Consider the following 18,637-nt stretch of genomic DNA (forward strand, 5'->3'; position numbering starts at 1 on the left):
ATTAATTACCTTAGTAAATATTGTATATAAAGTTATGGCTCAAGTTATTGGTGAAAGATTAAAACCCTATGTAGAGGAAATAATAGGAGATTATCAATGCGGGTTCCGTTTTCAGCGATCCACAATAGATCAAATATTTGTCCTGCGCCAAATGCTTGAAAAGTGTGTAGAGCATCAGATAGAGACATACCACCTGTTTATTGACTTTACAAGCGCCTATTATAGTGTGGATAGACGGAAGCTGTTGGAGGCAATATATGAGTTAGGAGTTCCAGCTAAATATGTTCGCCTTGTGAAGGCTACTCTTGCTGGGACATATTGTAAAGTAAAGCTAAGGGGTGAAGTACACGAGTCTTTCGATGTAAAAAAAGGCCTAAGGCAAGTAGATCCATTGTCCCCTATCCTGTTCAATTTTGTACTGCAAAAAGTTATAAAGGATTCAGAAGTAAATGAAAGAGGCAAAATTTTCAATAGGATGCATCAAGTATTGGCTTTTGCAGATGACATTGATCTGGTCACGCGAAGGAAAGAGGATATGAAAAGGCTTTTTCTGAAAGTAGAGGGGAATGCCAAAAGAATGGGGCTTCCAATCAGTCAGGACAAAACAAAAATAATGGTTGTGGCACCACGGAGAACATAGGCAGGAGATTTTATGGTGAATGACTATGTTTTTGAAAAAGTAGACGAGTTCGTTTATCTAGGCTCCCTGATTTCCTCCAGTAATGACACCAATATAGAAGTTAAGAGAAGGATCTCCCTGGGAAATAGAGCATTTTTTGGAGTCTCCAGGGTCCTGCGATCAAGACTTTTATCCAGGAAGGCAAAACTCCAAATATATAAAACAACAATTCGACCTCTATTGACGTATGGTAGCGAAACCTGGACGCTCACTAGAGAGGATTGCAGACTTTAGCCACATTTGACAGAAAAATTCTACGTAGGATACTGAGACCAGTTAGAGAAGAAGATGGTTATAGAAGGAGATACAATCAGGAACTCTATACCATTTTCAGGGAACCTGACATTATTGGTGTAATTAAAGAAATAGAAAAAGATGGGCAGGACATGTCCAGAGAATGGATCCGGCAAGGGCACCAAAGAATGTACTGTACTGCACAGTACAAGGAAAAAGGAAAGTGGGACGCCCAAAACTCAGATGGCTGGATGAACTGGAGAAGGACTTGAGAGAGCTGGGAATACGACAATGGAAGACGACTGCACTGGATAGGGAGAGGTGGAGACTGATTGTAGAGAAGGCCAAAACTCGACTATCGAGTTGTAGTGCCACATAATGATGATGAATTATGATAGACTGTGCAATGGAGGATGAATGTGCAATATAAGGGAATAAAATCTGATAGAAGTTGGTAAGATAAAAATGACTAAACATGTATTCCATACCTACAGAAATAATAATATAAATGATTGGTAAAGGCTCAACAGGCTCAGCTCAAAAACTATCCCATGCACAATTTTTTATCATAGAATCCATATAACTCAAAAATAGTTCTTATAGTTCCATGAGATGAGTTATGTTCTATTACTAAATAAATTCATTATAAGGTAGGCCTAATATTAGTTACTAATGAGATACTTTGTCCATTTTAAAAACATTACGGTATTAACTTGTTTAATAGTTATTATTTTAATATTCATTCAGTATACAAATAAATAAAATTGGAATCATCTCCCACTTTTTTCAAAAATGAAATAAAATTTGTCACTCGATCTTCACCTGAAGTCACTTGTTTTCTCACAAAACTTGAATTTTCTGAAGTTTTTATTAAAGTTGACTAGATCAGTCATCATAATAAATTATTTTGATAAACAATAAAATATTTTTCATCATGACTGGTACTATATTTGAGTACGAACATTAAGAATTACATTTCTTTTCAGAAGCGAAAAATTAGTGACTGGTATGGGAGTGCATACGATATTGAATTGGATATAAACTTGAAGATGACTGACTATGAAGAAACTGTTCATCAACTCGATGTCTTCTATGGAATTGGTGAGATGCAAAAATATTCACTTATAGTATTATCAACTATTTTTGACAAAGTTATAATATATTTAGGAATTGTTTTAGAGTCGTACATGATAAATCGAATAATATAAAAAGACGTTAAACAAATGATCAATTTTCAATAAAATCATTATTCGTTTAAAAGTAAATCTGATGCAGGTCTTGAAGTTCAACAACCTTATTACCATGAATTTCTATCAATTCAGTTGTTGGAATATGCAGAAATATTAGAATTTTCATTCGGTTCTTACATGTGAAATTAAACATTTTATTGAGCACATTTACAGGGAGCTCAAATTATTGACAAATTTCAATGATTTTTTATTGATTTTTAGTTCATGATAACTTCCCAGCAATGTTCCAAGTGCTAAAAAGTGTTCCCATGGTAACTTTCCATGGTGATGGTCCTAGGGAGGAGATGAGATGGATAAATCACCTTTCCCGAAGTATTGATATTAACCCCCCCCCCTGAATACAAGGAAAACTTTTTATTAGCTAACAAAATATTAGCTTCAGCATGTATTAGAGCTCAAATACGAATAATAAGTTTTTAGGCATCACATTTTTCAGAGGCTTGGGGGTGTGTTGGGCGCACAAACTCTATTCTGGGGGTAGGCTATTCCATACAGGGTTCAAATTATCACAATGCTGCAGATTACTATCAATAGTGAAACTATTTAAGTAAATTTATAGAATTCAGTAAAATTAAGAATAAATCCATCATTCTCCAAAGGAATTTGCGGTAGGTCATTGAATTTGAAGGAATTCGGTGTGCTCTACCTCATCAACTATGGATTATTATCACATTCTAAGCAACAACTGAAATGTTTTAACCAACTACAAATTAAAGAAGAATATTTATACTCTCCCGTTATACGAAGAGGGAGTAAAGCGCAAATAACTATCAGAGAGTTTCATTTCAATCATATTTTGTTTGAAACATTTAATTGTACCAATTCACATTTAAATGGAAGTAATATTAGGTAGTGCACTTTAGTAGTTGAATTGTTAATGAGTACATGAGAGAATGAATTTCTCTTCACCTCTCAAAAAACTTTACTTGGAAAAAATCACGAATATTTTTTTCGGGAATTGACTGATAATTTTCCAAGTAATTGAAACTTTCCAAGTTGATACTCTAATTTTGAAAATGTATTCTCTATATTTTTGTAGTTTACTCTATACTCGTACTTATAAATGGTCTATAATCCCTATCTAGGAGAATATATTAACATTATTGAATGATAATTAGCATTTCCAGACTAATTAAATTAATTTATTGTTGAAGACGAATTGACGATGACCGAGGCAAATCGTACGAGCTGGGCCAGTCTGCTGTGAAGTGCATGCGAGGCATACTAGAATGTTGGATCAAGCAGGCTGACAGAATAGAGCTGTTCAAGAAAAACCAGAGTGAAAAACATGCCTTGCATTGTAAATTTCATTTGGTTACGGGCGACAGTGTCTACGAAGATGATGAATATTCACATCTGCAGGTGAGACTTAATTTAACGAAATAATAAACTCTTCAAAATCTTGAACTACATCTAATCAACTTAAATCTGTTCAAAAGGTAGTCTCAAATCTGCTGTTAAAAGTAAAAAGGATAAAAAATTATTCACCAACGATGTTTTTGATTAGCAAGTTTTTTATGCTGTAGTGAAACATGTAAGTCCCCTAAATCTTTCAAACCATTTATTAGCACTCATATCAGCATCTCTATTATTAGATATCAGTATTAATGCATCATTTACGCACCAGTAGCCTACTATCACGTAAAAAGTCTTGAGACAAAAAAATGTTGATCATAATAGCATCAAGGTTTTTTGATGAGTCATGACACTGTCATAATACAGGTATATAGTATTCATTCAATCAAATATATAATTCATAATACAAAATGTTACAGTGATATGAAAAATGCACTGATTTTACAGTTCATTCTATCACGTACACCCTGGCGTACCTTCAGAGGTAGGTGATTGATACCCAGGTGTTGCTCCTGGACGACTTAGCTCAGTCGTAATGTGGGCGGGGAAAGGAGGCAAGTCAAAGTTCCTCTTCTTTCTTCTTTGTGCCTCAGCTGGTGTGGACAGCACCTCCTGGTGCTTCTGACGGCGTGAAGGTCGCTCTCTTCTCTGATGGCACCACTTCGAGGTAATTTTGTATTGGCCTTATGGCCTCGGTTCCGTTCCAGTATACTAGGAAGAGGAAGGATAGACAGGAGGGACGGCAGCCAACGGGCCGCTGTGCCAGGAGAGGATAGAAGGATAGGGACGGCAGCCAACGGGCCGCTATGCCCTGGGAGGATGGGAGAATAGGGACGGCAGCCAACGGACCGCTGTGCCCTGGGAGGATGGAAGGATAGGGACGGCAGCCAACGGGCCGCTGTGCCCTGGGAGAATGGAAGGCTAGGGACGGCAGCCAACGGGCCGCTGTGCCCTGGGGAGAATAGAAGGTTAGGGACGGCAGACGACGGTCCGCTGTGCCCTGGGGAGATGGAAGGATAGGGACGGCAGACGACGGTCCGCTGTGCCCTGGGGAGATGGAAGGATAGGGACGGCAGACGACAGTCCGCTGTGCCCTGGGGAGATGGAAGGATAGGGACGGCAGCCAACGGGCCGCTGTGTCCTGGGGAGAATAGAAGGTTAGGGACGGCAGACGACGGTCCGCTGTGCCCTGGGGAGATGGAAGGATAGGGACGGCAGACGACGGTCCGCTGTGCCCTGGGGAGATGGAAGGATAGGGACGGCAGACGACAGTCCGCTGTGCCCTAAGGAGATGGAAGGATAGGGACGGCAGCCAACGGGCCGCTGTGCCCTGGGAGGATGGAAGATTAGGGACGGCAGCCAACGGGCCGCTGTGCCCTGGGAGGGTGAGAGGGTACAGCGGACCTGGGAGGATGGAAGGTTAGGGACGGCAGCCGACGGGCCGCTGTGCCCTGGGAGGATGGAAGGTTAGGGACGGCAGCCAACGGGCCGCTGTGCCCTGGGATGGTGAGAGGATAGGGACGGCAGCCAACGGCCGCTGTGCCCTGGGAGGGTGAGAGGATAGGGACGGCAGCCAACGGGCCGCTGTGCCCTGGGAGGATGGAAGGTAGGGACGGCAGCCACGGGCCGCTGTGCCCTGGGAGGATGGAAGATTAGGGACGGCAGCCAACGGGCCGCTGTGCCCTGGGAGGGTGAGAGGGTACAGCGGACCTGGGAGGATGGAAGGTTAGGGACGGCAGCCGACGGGCCGCTGTGCCCTGGGAGGATGGAAGGTTAGGGACGGCAGCCAACGGGCCGCTGTGCCCTGGGATGGTGAGAGGATAGGGACGGCAGCCAACGGGCCGCTGTGCCCTGGGAGGGTGAGAGGATAGGGACGGCAGCCAACGGGCCGCTGTGCCCTGGGAGGATGGAAGGTTAGGGACGGCAGCCAACGGGCCGCTGTGCCCTGGGAGGGTGAGAGGATAGGGACGGCAGCCAACGGGCCGCTGTGCCCTGGGAGGATGGAAGGTTAGGGACGGCAGCCAACGGGCCGCTGTGCCCTGGGAGGATGGAAGGTTAGGGACGTACGGCAGCCAACGGGACGCTGTACAAGGACAGGAGGTCAGGGCCGCTGTACAGGAGATGAAGGTTGGGAGCGGAATGCTCTGGTCTGGGGCTCGACCGGCGTTTATATACTCTCCCAAAGTGGAGGGGATGGAGTTTCGCCGCCGCCAGAGGCGGTAAGAATCGTCTCGATGCGCGAAAGATGGTGCGCCATCGGTACCCTCTTTATCTCCGCGGTCAGCTAGCTTTGCTGATAGCCGAGCGTCTTTCAATAATATTATTAATTATTTTCTCGTCACAATTTTACTTTGTGAAAATTCAAATAAATATTCCTTAATACTAAAAAATGTAAACTAAATGGATCAATTACTCTGGCAAGAATTCATTATTCAATACACTTCATAACAAAAACCTAGCGGAAATCTTACAGTAGCGCTCGTAGAGTAAACATCTTAGTAGTTTAGTTTCACCGTAGTGATAGTTTTCAAAACAATCATCGTTCATCAATAAGTGGGTCACTGGAACATAACCATACAGCAGCTATCTTCATACGTCATCGTCGTCGGATAGATGAGGTCACCAACCAAACCACCGGATGGACTGATCCCGCAATTCGAGGAGGAGGAAGAAGAGGATAACTTTCCAGGGAACCAAGGACTCAAAGTACGAGAACAACCAGGTAAAATGGAAACTGTTGAACAATTATTGCTGAGTGAATTCAACACAGACATAATGAACATGAAGAGTATCTCTTCGGAATTCAAGGAATGGGCTTCGTCAGAATTTAAAAAAAACAAGGTTTCCAGAGCCGAATATGATAATTTCTTAGAATTAGTTCAAAAATTAGCATTGGTAATCGTGAAAGTAGAAACGAGAGCAGTTACTATTAGCCAAATAAGTGATACTTTAGGGCATCCGAAAATTCATGACTCATTACAGGACATAAGCAAATCTGTTCAGGAAATTAAAAATAAAGACAGGCCTATTACTTACGCAGACATGATACAACTACCGAAAAAAGCTACTTCAAGCGATCCCCAGTCCAATAATCAAGTCAGGAAAATCCTTCCAAAAGAACAGGTAGTCTTAATTAAACCCTCAAATTCCACCGGTAATGAGAAACAAGACAGTGAAAAAATAAAAGGAACACTGAAAACCAACATCGCGAGAAAGGATAACATTAGAATAAAAAAGACAGTACCCGTTAGAGGAGGAGGTTTACTCATTGTTCTGGATTCTCTAGAGGACAAAAAGAAATTATTGAAGAATAAAGCTGTGAATAATGATCAAATCAAGATAACTGAGCCCCAAAATAAAAAACCCAGGATAATTGTTTATGATGTTCCATCTGATCTCACTAACAAAGAGGTAACTGAAGAAATATATAACAAAAATTTTGTCAATTCAGGAATAGAAAAACAAAAATTTGAAGAAGGTTGCAAGCCATCATTCAAATTAGGGCCGAAAAACAAGGATTCCGTGCATTGGGTAGTAGAATGTGAACCCGAAATTAGGAAAGCAATAATTAATAAGAAAAAAATATTTATAGATATGACATCATGTAGAGTTAATGATTATCATGCAGTGCAAAGGTGCTATAAATGTCAAGTCTATGGGCACATCACAAAACATTGTAAAAAGGAAGAAGATATCTGTGGTCATTGCTCCATCACAGGGCACAACATCAAAACCTGCCCTTCAATCGATAAACCTCCAGTATGTTTTAACTGCAAAAGAGCTGATAAACCCTCAGACCACAAAGTAAACTATCTAAAGTGTCCCAGCTATGTGAAAGCATTGCAACAATCAATTGATCGAACAAATTATGGAAGTGCTTAAAAAGATTAAAAATAGAATTTCCAGCTCAAAATCATCAAATAAATTCACAGCATCAAATATAAAAATAGATATTCAAGATTTCCTATCATCTATTAAAAAAACAGAATTAATAAAACAGTCAGCGAAAAGTAGGACGTCTTTGATTTTCAGCTTTGGTCAATATACAGATTTTAATTTATCATTAGCTCGCTGGAATAAAAATTGTTTACGTATTTCAGAAGGCGTTGCACATTCAATCAAGAAGAAAACGCTGAGTCAAGATGAATACAATAGCTTACCTACTGTTTATTTACGGAACGTAAATAATAGCTCAATTCGTTTTCATCTTGTTAAAAATTCATTGACATTGATATTAGCGCAAAATAATAACAATGAGGCTCAATTAGGTATCCGTGACCTCTTACTGGTAATAGACGAATATGCATCGATAAATAAATACAACATTACGATTGGAATAGATTCTTTTGATATTGACTCCGAGTTTACATGCTTGGACATTTTAAGTTTAGTAATTAAAACTAAAAACCTGAATTATGTATTCTATTACAGAGGAATAAACAATCTAAAGTTCTTGGATATACCACATGAAAACGATGGCTCTGAAGATTGTCCAAAAGGATACCTACCGTATGATTCTATTCTTTATGCTTATTTGAACAGTATGATAGAACTCAGGAACTTTATTCAACAGTATGATGTTCTGAATGCGGATTTATATAGGGGAGTACTATCATCACTGAATAGTAATATCTCTTCTTCAGCAGCATGTATTCAAGAGATAAGGCGAAACGAGATGAACATCTACGACAATCGACTTAAGACTTTCCTGTGGCCGACATCCACTACATATCGAATGGGCTTCTGTTTAGAAAATGAAGGAAAATACGTACCCTACAATGAAACAACAAAGTCATTCTTAACTAAGGAAAAGTATATTCTAGTCAGTAGAGACACCCAAATCATGCTGAATGCTGAGCTGCTGAAGAATATTCTAAAAGTTGACATCACAAATTGTAAGATGCCAAAAATAACTTGGATGGATGGAGTTCCAGGGTGTGGTAAAACTCACTTTATCCTTCAGCAACATACACCAGGTAAAGATCTCATTTTGTGTCAGACAAGAGCTGGAATAAATGAAATTAGGCAAGAGGTGAATAGAATTCACAAAAATAAATATGAAAGAATAATTAAACAGGATTATAGAACAGTTTCATCTTTTATAATAAACGGATCAAAAAAGCAGTACAAACGTGTTTTCATAGATGAAGCAGTATTAATGCATGCAGGTTTCGTGGGATTTGTCTCATCTCTCGCTGGTGCTTCTGAGATTATTCTGCTAGGAGATTCAAACCAAATACCTTACATAGAGAGAAGTAAATTAACAGCTGAATGGTCACACATTTCATCTCTCTGTGAGAAGAGAATCCATCAAACAGTAACTAGAAGGTGTCCAATAGACGTCTGCTACATCCTTTCCAGCTACTACCAGGACATTAGTACGAAAAATGAGGTCCTGTTATCCGTCAGACCTCCAATAACAAATGGAGAACTTGGACCACTTGAACCTAACACTCTGATTCTTACATTCACTCAGCTCGAGAAGAAAACAGTGCTAGAAGAGCTGCAATCAAAACTTCACCCTTCAGTTAAAGTCCATACAATTCATGAAGCACAGGGCTTAACTCACAAGAATGTAGTTCTGATAAGGAACAATAAAAAACAACTTGGAATATATAACAGCACACAACATGTAATAGTAGCAATGAGCAGACACACACAAACCTTCAGATATATCACAACAGGGCAAGAAGATTTAGTGCTGACCCTAATTCGAAAACTAAAGGATGTTAGTGAAGAGTTTCTCTTAAGCTGGAATGAAAGAAACATGGAAGGGATTAATGAGAGTTTAAATAATGAGTAACAACAACTTATCAAATTTGCTCAGCTTCGAGGATCTTGATTATTTTGAAGAAATAAACGATGAAGTGATCAACAACAGTCAACAACTTTGTGCAGCATTGAGTTCTTGTGATTTGAGCATCTTCTGTCTCAATATAAGGAGTATCAGAAGAAATTTTGATGAGCTGATGATTCAATTGTGCGACATTAATTTTTCTTTTGATGTTATTATTCTAACCGAATGCTGGATTAGGACTGAATTTGTACTCCAGTCCATTCGAGGATATGATGTATTTTCCACCATAAACAACCCATTACAAAATGATGGTGTAGTTGTTTATGTTAAAGATAGTATAAATGTACAATGTGTTGAGCTACATATTAACCAGGTAAATGTCCTACATATTCGGTTGGATGCAGCAGACAAAAAGTGGAACATCCTTGCAATATACAGATCACCGTCCTTCAATGATATTACAGATTTCCTGAGTGACTTGGAATCGATCCTGAATGAATTAAGAGGGCAACAAGTCATATGTGCCGGAGACATGAATATTAACACCCTTCAAATTCGTCCACATCATCAATTGAATGACTACTGCGATCTTCTAAGCGAGCATGGGCTCAGACTCTGCATTAAACAAGCAACCAGAACTACAACAGAAACTGCTTCTTGCATAGATCACATTGCTACCAACTCCAGAGATAATCTTTTTCCAATCATTTATGAATCAACAATAACTGACCACTTCACCACAATTCTAGGAGTGCAACATATTTCGAGAAATAGTGCAAATGAAACTGGAACACATGAAATAAACGAGAAAATAGACATTAATAGCTTGAAGAATGAACTACTGAATGAGGAGTGGATTCATGTTTTAGAAGATAATAATCCAGATACATCTTATGACACCTTATCAACTCTGAGACAACATATACAAAATAATATCAAGCAGCATCGGCGGCAGAAGAAGTACAAACCCATCAAACCATGGATCACCAGAGGTATAGTAGCAGCAATAAGAACCAGAAATCTACTCAACAAAAGAAGAAAGGAAGACCCAAACAACATTAACTTAATCAACTATTTATTTTGAACCAACTATTATTGTGACTATTATTTGGCTACACAATTACCAGCGAGTTTTTATATTATTTCTAAGTTCTGGCTGGCTGAAATTCTATTTTTCTCATTGTTGACACTGCCGCCTGCCTCAGCGATGAAATGTTTTATCAAGATAGTGTGAAACAATCCTTCTTTCTATTTTTCTTCTTCTTTTTCATACTTTTCAGTTGATTTTTTCTTATTCAACAAACTTTGTAAAGTTATTTTTTAGTTTATACTTTCTTGTTTTTATTACATTACATATTGTCTTTTTCTTTATTTATTTCGAACTTCGAATGTCATAAAAATTCCTAGTAAACTTACCTAATTATGTTCTTAATATTGTTTTTGTGATTGGGCACTCGCCGAAAAACCTACAGGTTTGGCAGGACCCTAAATTGTTTTTTTTTTGAAATTGTGAATAAAATTTGATTTGAATTTGAAATTTGAATTTGATTTGAATTTGAATTTTTGAACCAACTTCTATCGTCGGTATAGGAATACACTCACAGCTTTAATTCATGAAACAAAGGACCAATACTATAGAGAGAAATTGTATGAAGCTGGAAAGGATAATAAAAAAATGTGGAAAGTAATCAAAGATGCTACTGACTCTAAATCAAAAACAAAAATGAAATTGAATGCTATTAAAATAGATGATAGGATTTTCAATCTAAAGGAAAATCCAGAAACTGTGCTCAACCACATGAATAACTTTTTCACAAATGTAGGTGAAGAAATGGCGGAGACAATAATAGATTCCTTAAGAAAACCACTAGACCAAATCATATCCCAATATAAACCTGTTACAAGAACTCTACACTCCATCTACTTTCACCCAGTAACTGAAGATGAGCTTCTTGAAGCTATTAGTAGTTTGCGAAATGTCAGTGCTCCAGGACTTGATGGAATCAATAATAGAACATTGAAGTCGATAAAAAATGTAATTGTAAAACCATTAATTCACATATTTAATTTAAGTCTGTCAAAAGGAATTTTTCCAAAAGCTATGAAAGAGACATGTGTTAGACCATTACATAAAGGAGGCGACAAAACAAATGCCACCAATTACAGGCCTATTTCACTTATAAGCAATATTTCTAAGATTTTGGAGAAAACTGGTAAAGAAACGTCTTGTGAATTACATGGAAAAAAACAACTTACTATCTAGGAATCAATTTGGTTTCGTGAGGGGAGGAGTACAGAAGATGCGGTATTAGAATTGTCAAATTTTGTCACAGATAAGCTAGAAAATAACAAAAAATGTGCAGCAGTGTTCCTGGACCTAGCAAAAGCTTTTGACACTGTTAATCACAGTTTGCTGCTGAAGAAATTAGAAGCCATGGGAATTAGAGGAGTTCCTCTAGCATGGTTTAGATCATACCTCTGTGACCGGCGTCAAAAAGTCAAAGTTGAAGAACATCTCAGTTCAGAGGAAACGATAAAGTTTGGGATTCCCCAAGGAACAGTTCTTGGGCCAATTCTGTATTTGGCATATGCAAATGAGCTATGTTCAATTAAGATAAGAGGAAGAGTAATAGCTTTTGCTGATGATACGTGTATACTATTTGAAGGAAACACCTGGGAGGAAGTTTTTAATCTGGCACAGGAAGAATTGATCAAAGTCGATAAATGGTTAAGAGAAAATTTGCTTACAGTAATGCAACAAAAACGAAATTTTTAGCCTTTTCTCTGACAGAACGGACGAGACCACCGGATTCTTCAATAATCCTGCATCACTGTGGAAGCACCAACAACCCGTGTGATTGCCCTTCAATTCAACAAGTCAATGAAATAAAATATTTAGGAACAATAGTGGACAACAAATTCAAATGGGACAAGCACATTAATCTATCAATTACCCGGATCAGGAAGCTTCTCTACAAATTCTATCAACTCCGTAAAATCCTCAACTATGAGACATTAAAAACTGTTTATTTTTCTTTAGTGCAATCAATTTTAAGATACGTCATAATTATCTGGGGAGCTACGAATTTTACACATGTTGAACCTCTCTATAAACTTCAAAAACGAATACTAAAAATAATAGGCTTCAAGGAGAATCAATTCCCCACGAACATTCTTTTCAAGGACAGTAAAGTACTGAGTGTAAGACAACTCTACATCCAGGCTATCATCACGCGAATGAGGAGAAACAACGAACACATAAGACTGGCAGATCATAACCATCAAACAAGGCAGAGAAACACGTATTCAATAGTACCAAGGATGAACACTACATTTGGGCAAAGAAACTACACATATTTGGGACCAAAAATTTATAATTCAATACCAAGTTACATTAGGGAAGAATTCAATAGACACAGGTTCAAGAAAAGTTTATTTTCCTGGTTGGTTGATATTGGAGTGGAAAATTGTGAAAATTTAGTTAGACTGTAAATATTGAAACTATTTATTCTTCATTCCACTCTTTACTGTTTTTCATTTTTCTAAAAATAACCTTTCTTATTATTATCCTTAATAGAACATTAATATTTATTTACTAATTCCATAATTTTGTTTGTTTGTATTATACAGTTTTACTAATTTTATTATACAAAACTTTAATCCCATATCAGTGAATGAAGTTTGTAAATAGTAATTATTACACGCAATAAGCAACTAATTACTTATACCCCAACACATATAATATATAGTGGGGTGTATATTTATTCATTGAAATTATCATTTATTCATTGTTGAAACACCGCTGATTTATGTAGTTATATTACAATACTATATTATCAATATTCTAATGTTGCATTCAATCTTCATTGTAATTAATAAGTTTTCATAATATGTGAAATTTGCTGCATAATTGGCTGTTGTACTGTAATTTATTGTAGATTCGTGTATGAACCAGAATGTATTGTAACTAACTTACTTGAATCTGCTGTCATAAGTTGGACCAGACTAATCAAGTTGATCGAGTTAAATTAAGACTGCCACAACTTTTCACCTTCAAGGCAAGTTAATCACCTCTTTTATGATGTAATTGTCATCTTTCTGTTTTTTAGATTGATGCAGTATCATTGTACCTCTTATTTCTTGTACAAATGATCACATCTGGCCTGCAAATAATATACACACAAGATGAGGTTGCTTTTGTGCAGAATCTTGTATACTATGTGGAAAGAGCTTACCGAACACCTGACTTTGGAATGTGGGAGAGAGGCAGTAAATACAATGTTGGAGTACCAGAAATACATGCAAGGTACTCGTCGATTCAATACGTCAAATTTTGTTTCAGATTCAATGACACGTAATTATTAATTTTCATCTATTATATTTGTTTCGCCCTTTAGCCCATTCTAAATTATTTATTTCAGTAGTTATTATCATTTTTATTGCAGCTCTAGCATAGAAAAGGTTTTCTTCACTGCTCCACTTGATTCCCATGAGAGAGGTCAGTTTATAATTGTACGGTGAAGTAATCAATGGTGCAATTCTCTATTGAATCTATCTAATGCGATAATATAAGTTCAACCTTTCAAAATAAATTTAGTTATAAGTTGTTAGTCATGCTGAATATTTTTTAAGAACTTTTAATTAACTTTTTTGTAATTTATTCTATTTCAATTAAGAATAACTGAAAAAAGTATCTCCTGATTATAAGACACTTCTTGTCCTACACATGCCTCTTCTACATTCAATATCAAGACCTTATTGTGAGTCGTATTTCAATACAATAATTGTTCAGTTCTGATTATTAGTATTGTTATTATCAATAAATTATAAATTATGTAATCAATTTTCAATTTTGATGTAATTCCAATAGATGCTCAAAGTTACCATGTCACTGATCTATACAAGCTCTATGAATAGATTCAGTAAACTTTTCAAATTCACTAGCCCAATAATTGAATTATATAAAATACATATTTTCGGTATGTCCTGATTTCGTTAATATTTGTCAACTATTGATAATATCTGATGTTTAGTTCCATAGGAATGGCGAAGAGCGCATTGGAAGCCATCAATGGATGTAACCTGTTCGGTGAGAAGGGGGCCTCGTGGTCGGTCATTTATGTTGATATTGATGCTCATAACAGAAATCGAAGCATTTTTGAGACACTCTTGCCTCGAGAATCAAGCTCCAAGGTAAATATCTTATTCCTAATTTCTGATAAGATTTCCACTAGCAAATTGAATGAAGTTCCGGATTGTCTGTTAACTTTTAGTTGTCTATCTTCTTATATTATTTTTCCAATTTTTGAAACTTGGATTTAGACGGAGAATTTCTACTTTTCAGGGGTTGGATGCTTCTCTGTTACCTACCATCTCATTTCCTGCGTTCGCAACACATGATGAAAGTTTAACAGCAAAGACGAAGGAAAATGTGACTAAGAAGCTGAAAGGGAACTATGGATTTATTAGATTTGAGAGAGATGGGTACAAGTGCTCTATAGAAGATACCAGTCGACGTTATTACAAGACAGGAGAGACCAAGGTGAGTGGGGTTCGACAAACGTTTTGTAGGACACCAAGTGTGCGAGCGAGTCGAAGGACATTAGTTGTTCATTACACTAGGGACACCAACCGGAACACCACATTTTGGCGGCTGGTCACTGGAGACTGGTGTCTCATCTGGGTTGTCAAATCGGCCACCATATTGGTGTCCCAGCTTCCTCTACACACAGCCACCATTGGCGACCCAGTCTGGTATCCTCATTTAATACAGGCTCAAACTGAATACCATCTAAAATTCTATAGCACCAGAGTCGTCACTGATAGCTAGCAAATAACAGAGAGCAGATAAGCCTACATTATATTGCAATCAATTGTTTTTTCTTTTCAGCTCTACAGCCCAGTGTGGGCTTTAGCCTCTTCCGCAACATTCCTCCAAGCATCTCTATCTTCTATCAATCTTCTCCATCCTATTATAACCCATCCTTATTGCATCATCCCTGATGCATCTTCCCATCGTATTCTTAGTCTGCCCTTTTTCCTTCTCGAGTAGTTTTTCCTTGAGCACTATTTTTACTTTCCTTGCCCTAAAACCATAGGTAAGGAAAGTATTGCTTTCCGAAAAAAATTAAGGTACCCCAATTTCTAAATTTCTATACGTTTCAAGGTCCCCTGTGTGTGTGTGTGTGTGTGTGTGTGTGTGTACACGATATCTCATCTCCCAGTTAGCGGAGTGACTTGAAATTTGGAACGTAAGGACCTTACACTATAAGGATCCGACACGAACAATTTCGATCAAATGCAATCCAAGATGGCGGCTAAAATGGCAAAAATGTTGTCAAAAACAGGGTTTTTCGCGATTTTCTCGAGAACGGCTCCAACGATTTTGATCAAATTTATGCCTGGAATAGTCATTGATAAGCTCTATCAACTGCAACAAGTCCTACACCTGTAAAAATTTCAGGAGCTTTGCCCCATCTATGCAAAGTTTGATTTTAGATTCTCGATTATCAGCCTTCATATACAATTTAAACAAAAAAATTCAGGTGGAAAAGATTGAGCATGAAAATCTCTGCAATTAATGTCCAGTAACATTTCCACCTAGAATTGAAAATAAGCTTGAAATCCGAGAAAATGTGATTATTAAATTGCAAACTGTTGGCAACTGTTGATTCTATTAAATCATTCACTACGAAGAGATAGCAGACCTCGTGTGTTTCCAGCATTATTGACCTATCACCAGCTGTCTCATATCTTTGAATAGTAGACTTGAGATGTGCGAGTACACTAGCGTCAGGTGATCAATTTTCATAACAGAAGGAAAGTTGTGTGAGTGCGCCACACCAGATTTTTATATCTGGTTACTTTTCAATAGCTGTATCGAGGACTCTAGTGAAGTAAATGTTCCGAAAAAGAATTATTCTCCACCCCTAAATAAACCCTGGTTAACTCCTCAGCTGCTGAGTAGTATGGAAACAAAAAATAATCTTTATAGAAATACATTAGCACAACCTTTTAATGAAAGCCTTATCAAGACATACAGGAAGCTTCGCGATAAAATCAAAATTCAAATTCAAAACTCCAAATGTATTTATTTTCAAAAACCTAAACCAATTTAAGAGGTAATGTGAAAGAAGACTGGAGAATCGTTAATAATCTGATCGGCGAAACGAACACAAAGAAAGAAGTAAATCAAATAAAATCAATGACTAAAAGTGAATATTGCTCATGTTTGCGGCGCGTATATCTGTACGCACCATAACATTCTTAAAATGTAAAATAACAAAGATCTGTTGGGAAATAAATACAACATTTAAGATGGAATGATAGGATCAAAGGAGCAAAAAGAGCAATATGGCTACAAACCTTACGAGCAAGATGAGGAAATAAGGAAACTAATATATACTTCTAGCATGAAATTAATTTTGAGAAAGAGAAAGAGTGCTTTTTATATCTGTCTTTGGAGTTCACTTTGAAAGTTGAACTTGATTCTCTTAAAATTACTCTAAAGAAATTAATTTTGAGACTGAATAAATGAATGTATCAGAACTATGAAAAGTATGAAAGCATGAAAAGAAAGCTCACACACACACCCAATGATGCACCCCCCGCTAAGCTCAGCCACCCCTACCACCCTGATCCACCGGAAGACAGCCGCGCCGAACCGACGATGAACCTCAATGCGCTTCAATTCAGCCGGCAATGAATTCCACAATCCACAAGCAAGGATGTGAATGACAAGCCTGTCACAAAAAAAGGACTTGTTGAACATGACTGTCCTGTGAGTTGGGACAGCCAGCAGATGGGAACCATGCCGTGTACCACCCTGACCAATATCACTCAAATATTGAAAATCCTCTGCAATTTACTGAGGTGTTCCAGTTTTTAATGTCTTATGCAGAAAAATAAAAGCATGGAGTGCCCTACAATCATCCAGCCTCATGAGATTGAGTCTGTGAAAGTATTCAATTATAATTCTATTATTCTCAATAAAATCTATTTAATAATATTTTTGTAATATTTACAGTTGGAATGTCCATCTTTTACGTATTTTTATTGCAACCACATATCCCACCCAATATCAAGTAAATGCAACGATGCTATCTTTTATACTAGAACCAATAACTATGAAGCAATGATTTACTCACTTGAATAAATAAATTAACTCTTATTTCGTTATAATTTTTAAAAAATAACACCAGACTTGGTAATAGCTAATACCTTAGCTATTTATAAGGTTTCCAACCATGACATGCACTGCACACGCTAACCGCCAATTATGAACTTCACTTCGAATAAGATTGTTTTAGTATTTCACATTGAAAATTGATTAAATATATTTCACATACAAATGATGCTTGAGTTTTGATTGTTGAATAAACTCTATTCTATTCTTATAGCACATTTTTGATCGATACTTGGTGAGGTGGGTACCTTAAAGCCGCGTTTACACCAAAGTTATTAACAAAATGTTAATAACATAATCCTTATAGATTCTATTAGATTGAACGGAGCTTGACCAACACATATTATGTTCATCATGTGTATGATAAGTTATGTTCAATTTAATAGAATCTATGAGGATTATGTTATTAACATTTTGTTAATAACTTTGTTGTAAACGCAGCTTTATATTCAAATAAAATACCATATCTATAAATAGCCTACTATGTTGACATTTCTGAAAATAACTTTGAAAACAAGAAAAAGTAAGAATAATGATTTAATCTTTTTAATTTCTGTAATAATTATTATTAACATTCTTGGCGATATAGTCATCAAAATCATGTATCTATCTACAAAATATCAGCATAATATTATAAATCCTACCCTGAAGTGGACCAAACATAAATTTCATGGATTGGGTGTTATTTCCTAGGCTTAGGCTATACCGGTATTGGCAATGGTCATTCACACGCCTTTTCTCAACACAATCAGAGATTTTCATAAAAATTTCTATCAAACTACCTACTAGGTTCACAACGAAGTTTGAATGTAAAAAACATTTTAAATAAAAGTTTAAAAGAGACAATAATGCTATAAATAGTGTTACCGTATATAAAGGTTGGTCATAATGTTTCCCTGTCTAAAAAACGCTACACAGCCAATCTCAATCAGTCCAACCAAAGACTGAATAAATATAATCTTGAATCTGTGGTTCAACTAATCATAGCGGATTGCAGTACGCACATTCACACTGGTGCAAATAAACAGAACTGATTGAGTTGCTTCTCCACTTGATTATGATTTTTACTTTCCTTGCCTTATTACAATAGGTGAGGAAAGTATTGCTTTCCGGAAAAAATGAAGGTACCCCAACTT

The 18,637-nt window shown here is 37.1% G+C and overlaps 1 protein-coding gene across 2 annotated transcripts in view; it reads left to right on the forward strand.

Moving 5' to 3' along the window:
• The first annotated feature begins 3,286 nt into the window (after window positions 1–3,286).
• The window catches only part of LOC111054652 (probable phosphorylase b kinase regulatory subunit beta), an 80,227-nt gene continuing 64,876 nt past the window's right edge, over window positions 3,287–18,637 (forward strand). Inside the window, exons 1-4 of one of the 2 annotated variants that reach the window (XM_039423658.1) lie at window positions 3,287–3,525; window positions 13,426–13,622; window positions 14,350–14,509; window positions 14,661–14,858. In XM_039423658.1, coding sequence (XP_039279592.1) covers window positions 3,376–3,525; window positions 13,426–13,622; window positions 14,350–14,509; window positions 14,661–14,858 — 705 coding nt within the window. In that variant the 5' untranslated portion in view covers window positions 3,287–3,375. The remainder of the gene's footprint in view (window positions 3,526–13,425; window positions 13,623–14,349; window positions 14,510–14,660; window positions 14,859–18,637) is intronic. The other variant, XM_039423659.1, reaches the window with a different exon arrangement.

Source organism: Nilaparvata lugens, chromosome 3 (genome assembly GCF_014356525.2).
Source record: "Nilaparvata lugens isolate BPH chromosome 3, ASM1435652v1, whole genome shotgun sequence".
NCBI lineage: Eukaryota > Metazoa > Arthropoda > Insecta > Hemiptera > Delphacidae > Nilaparvata > Nilaparvata lugens.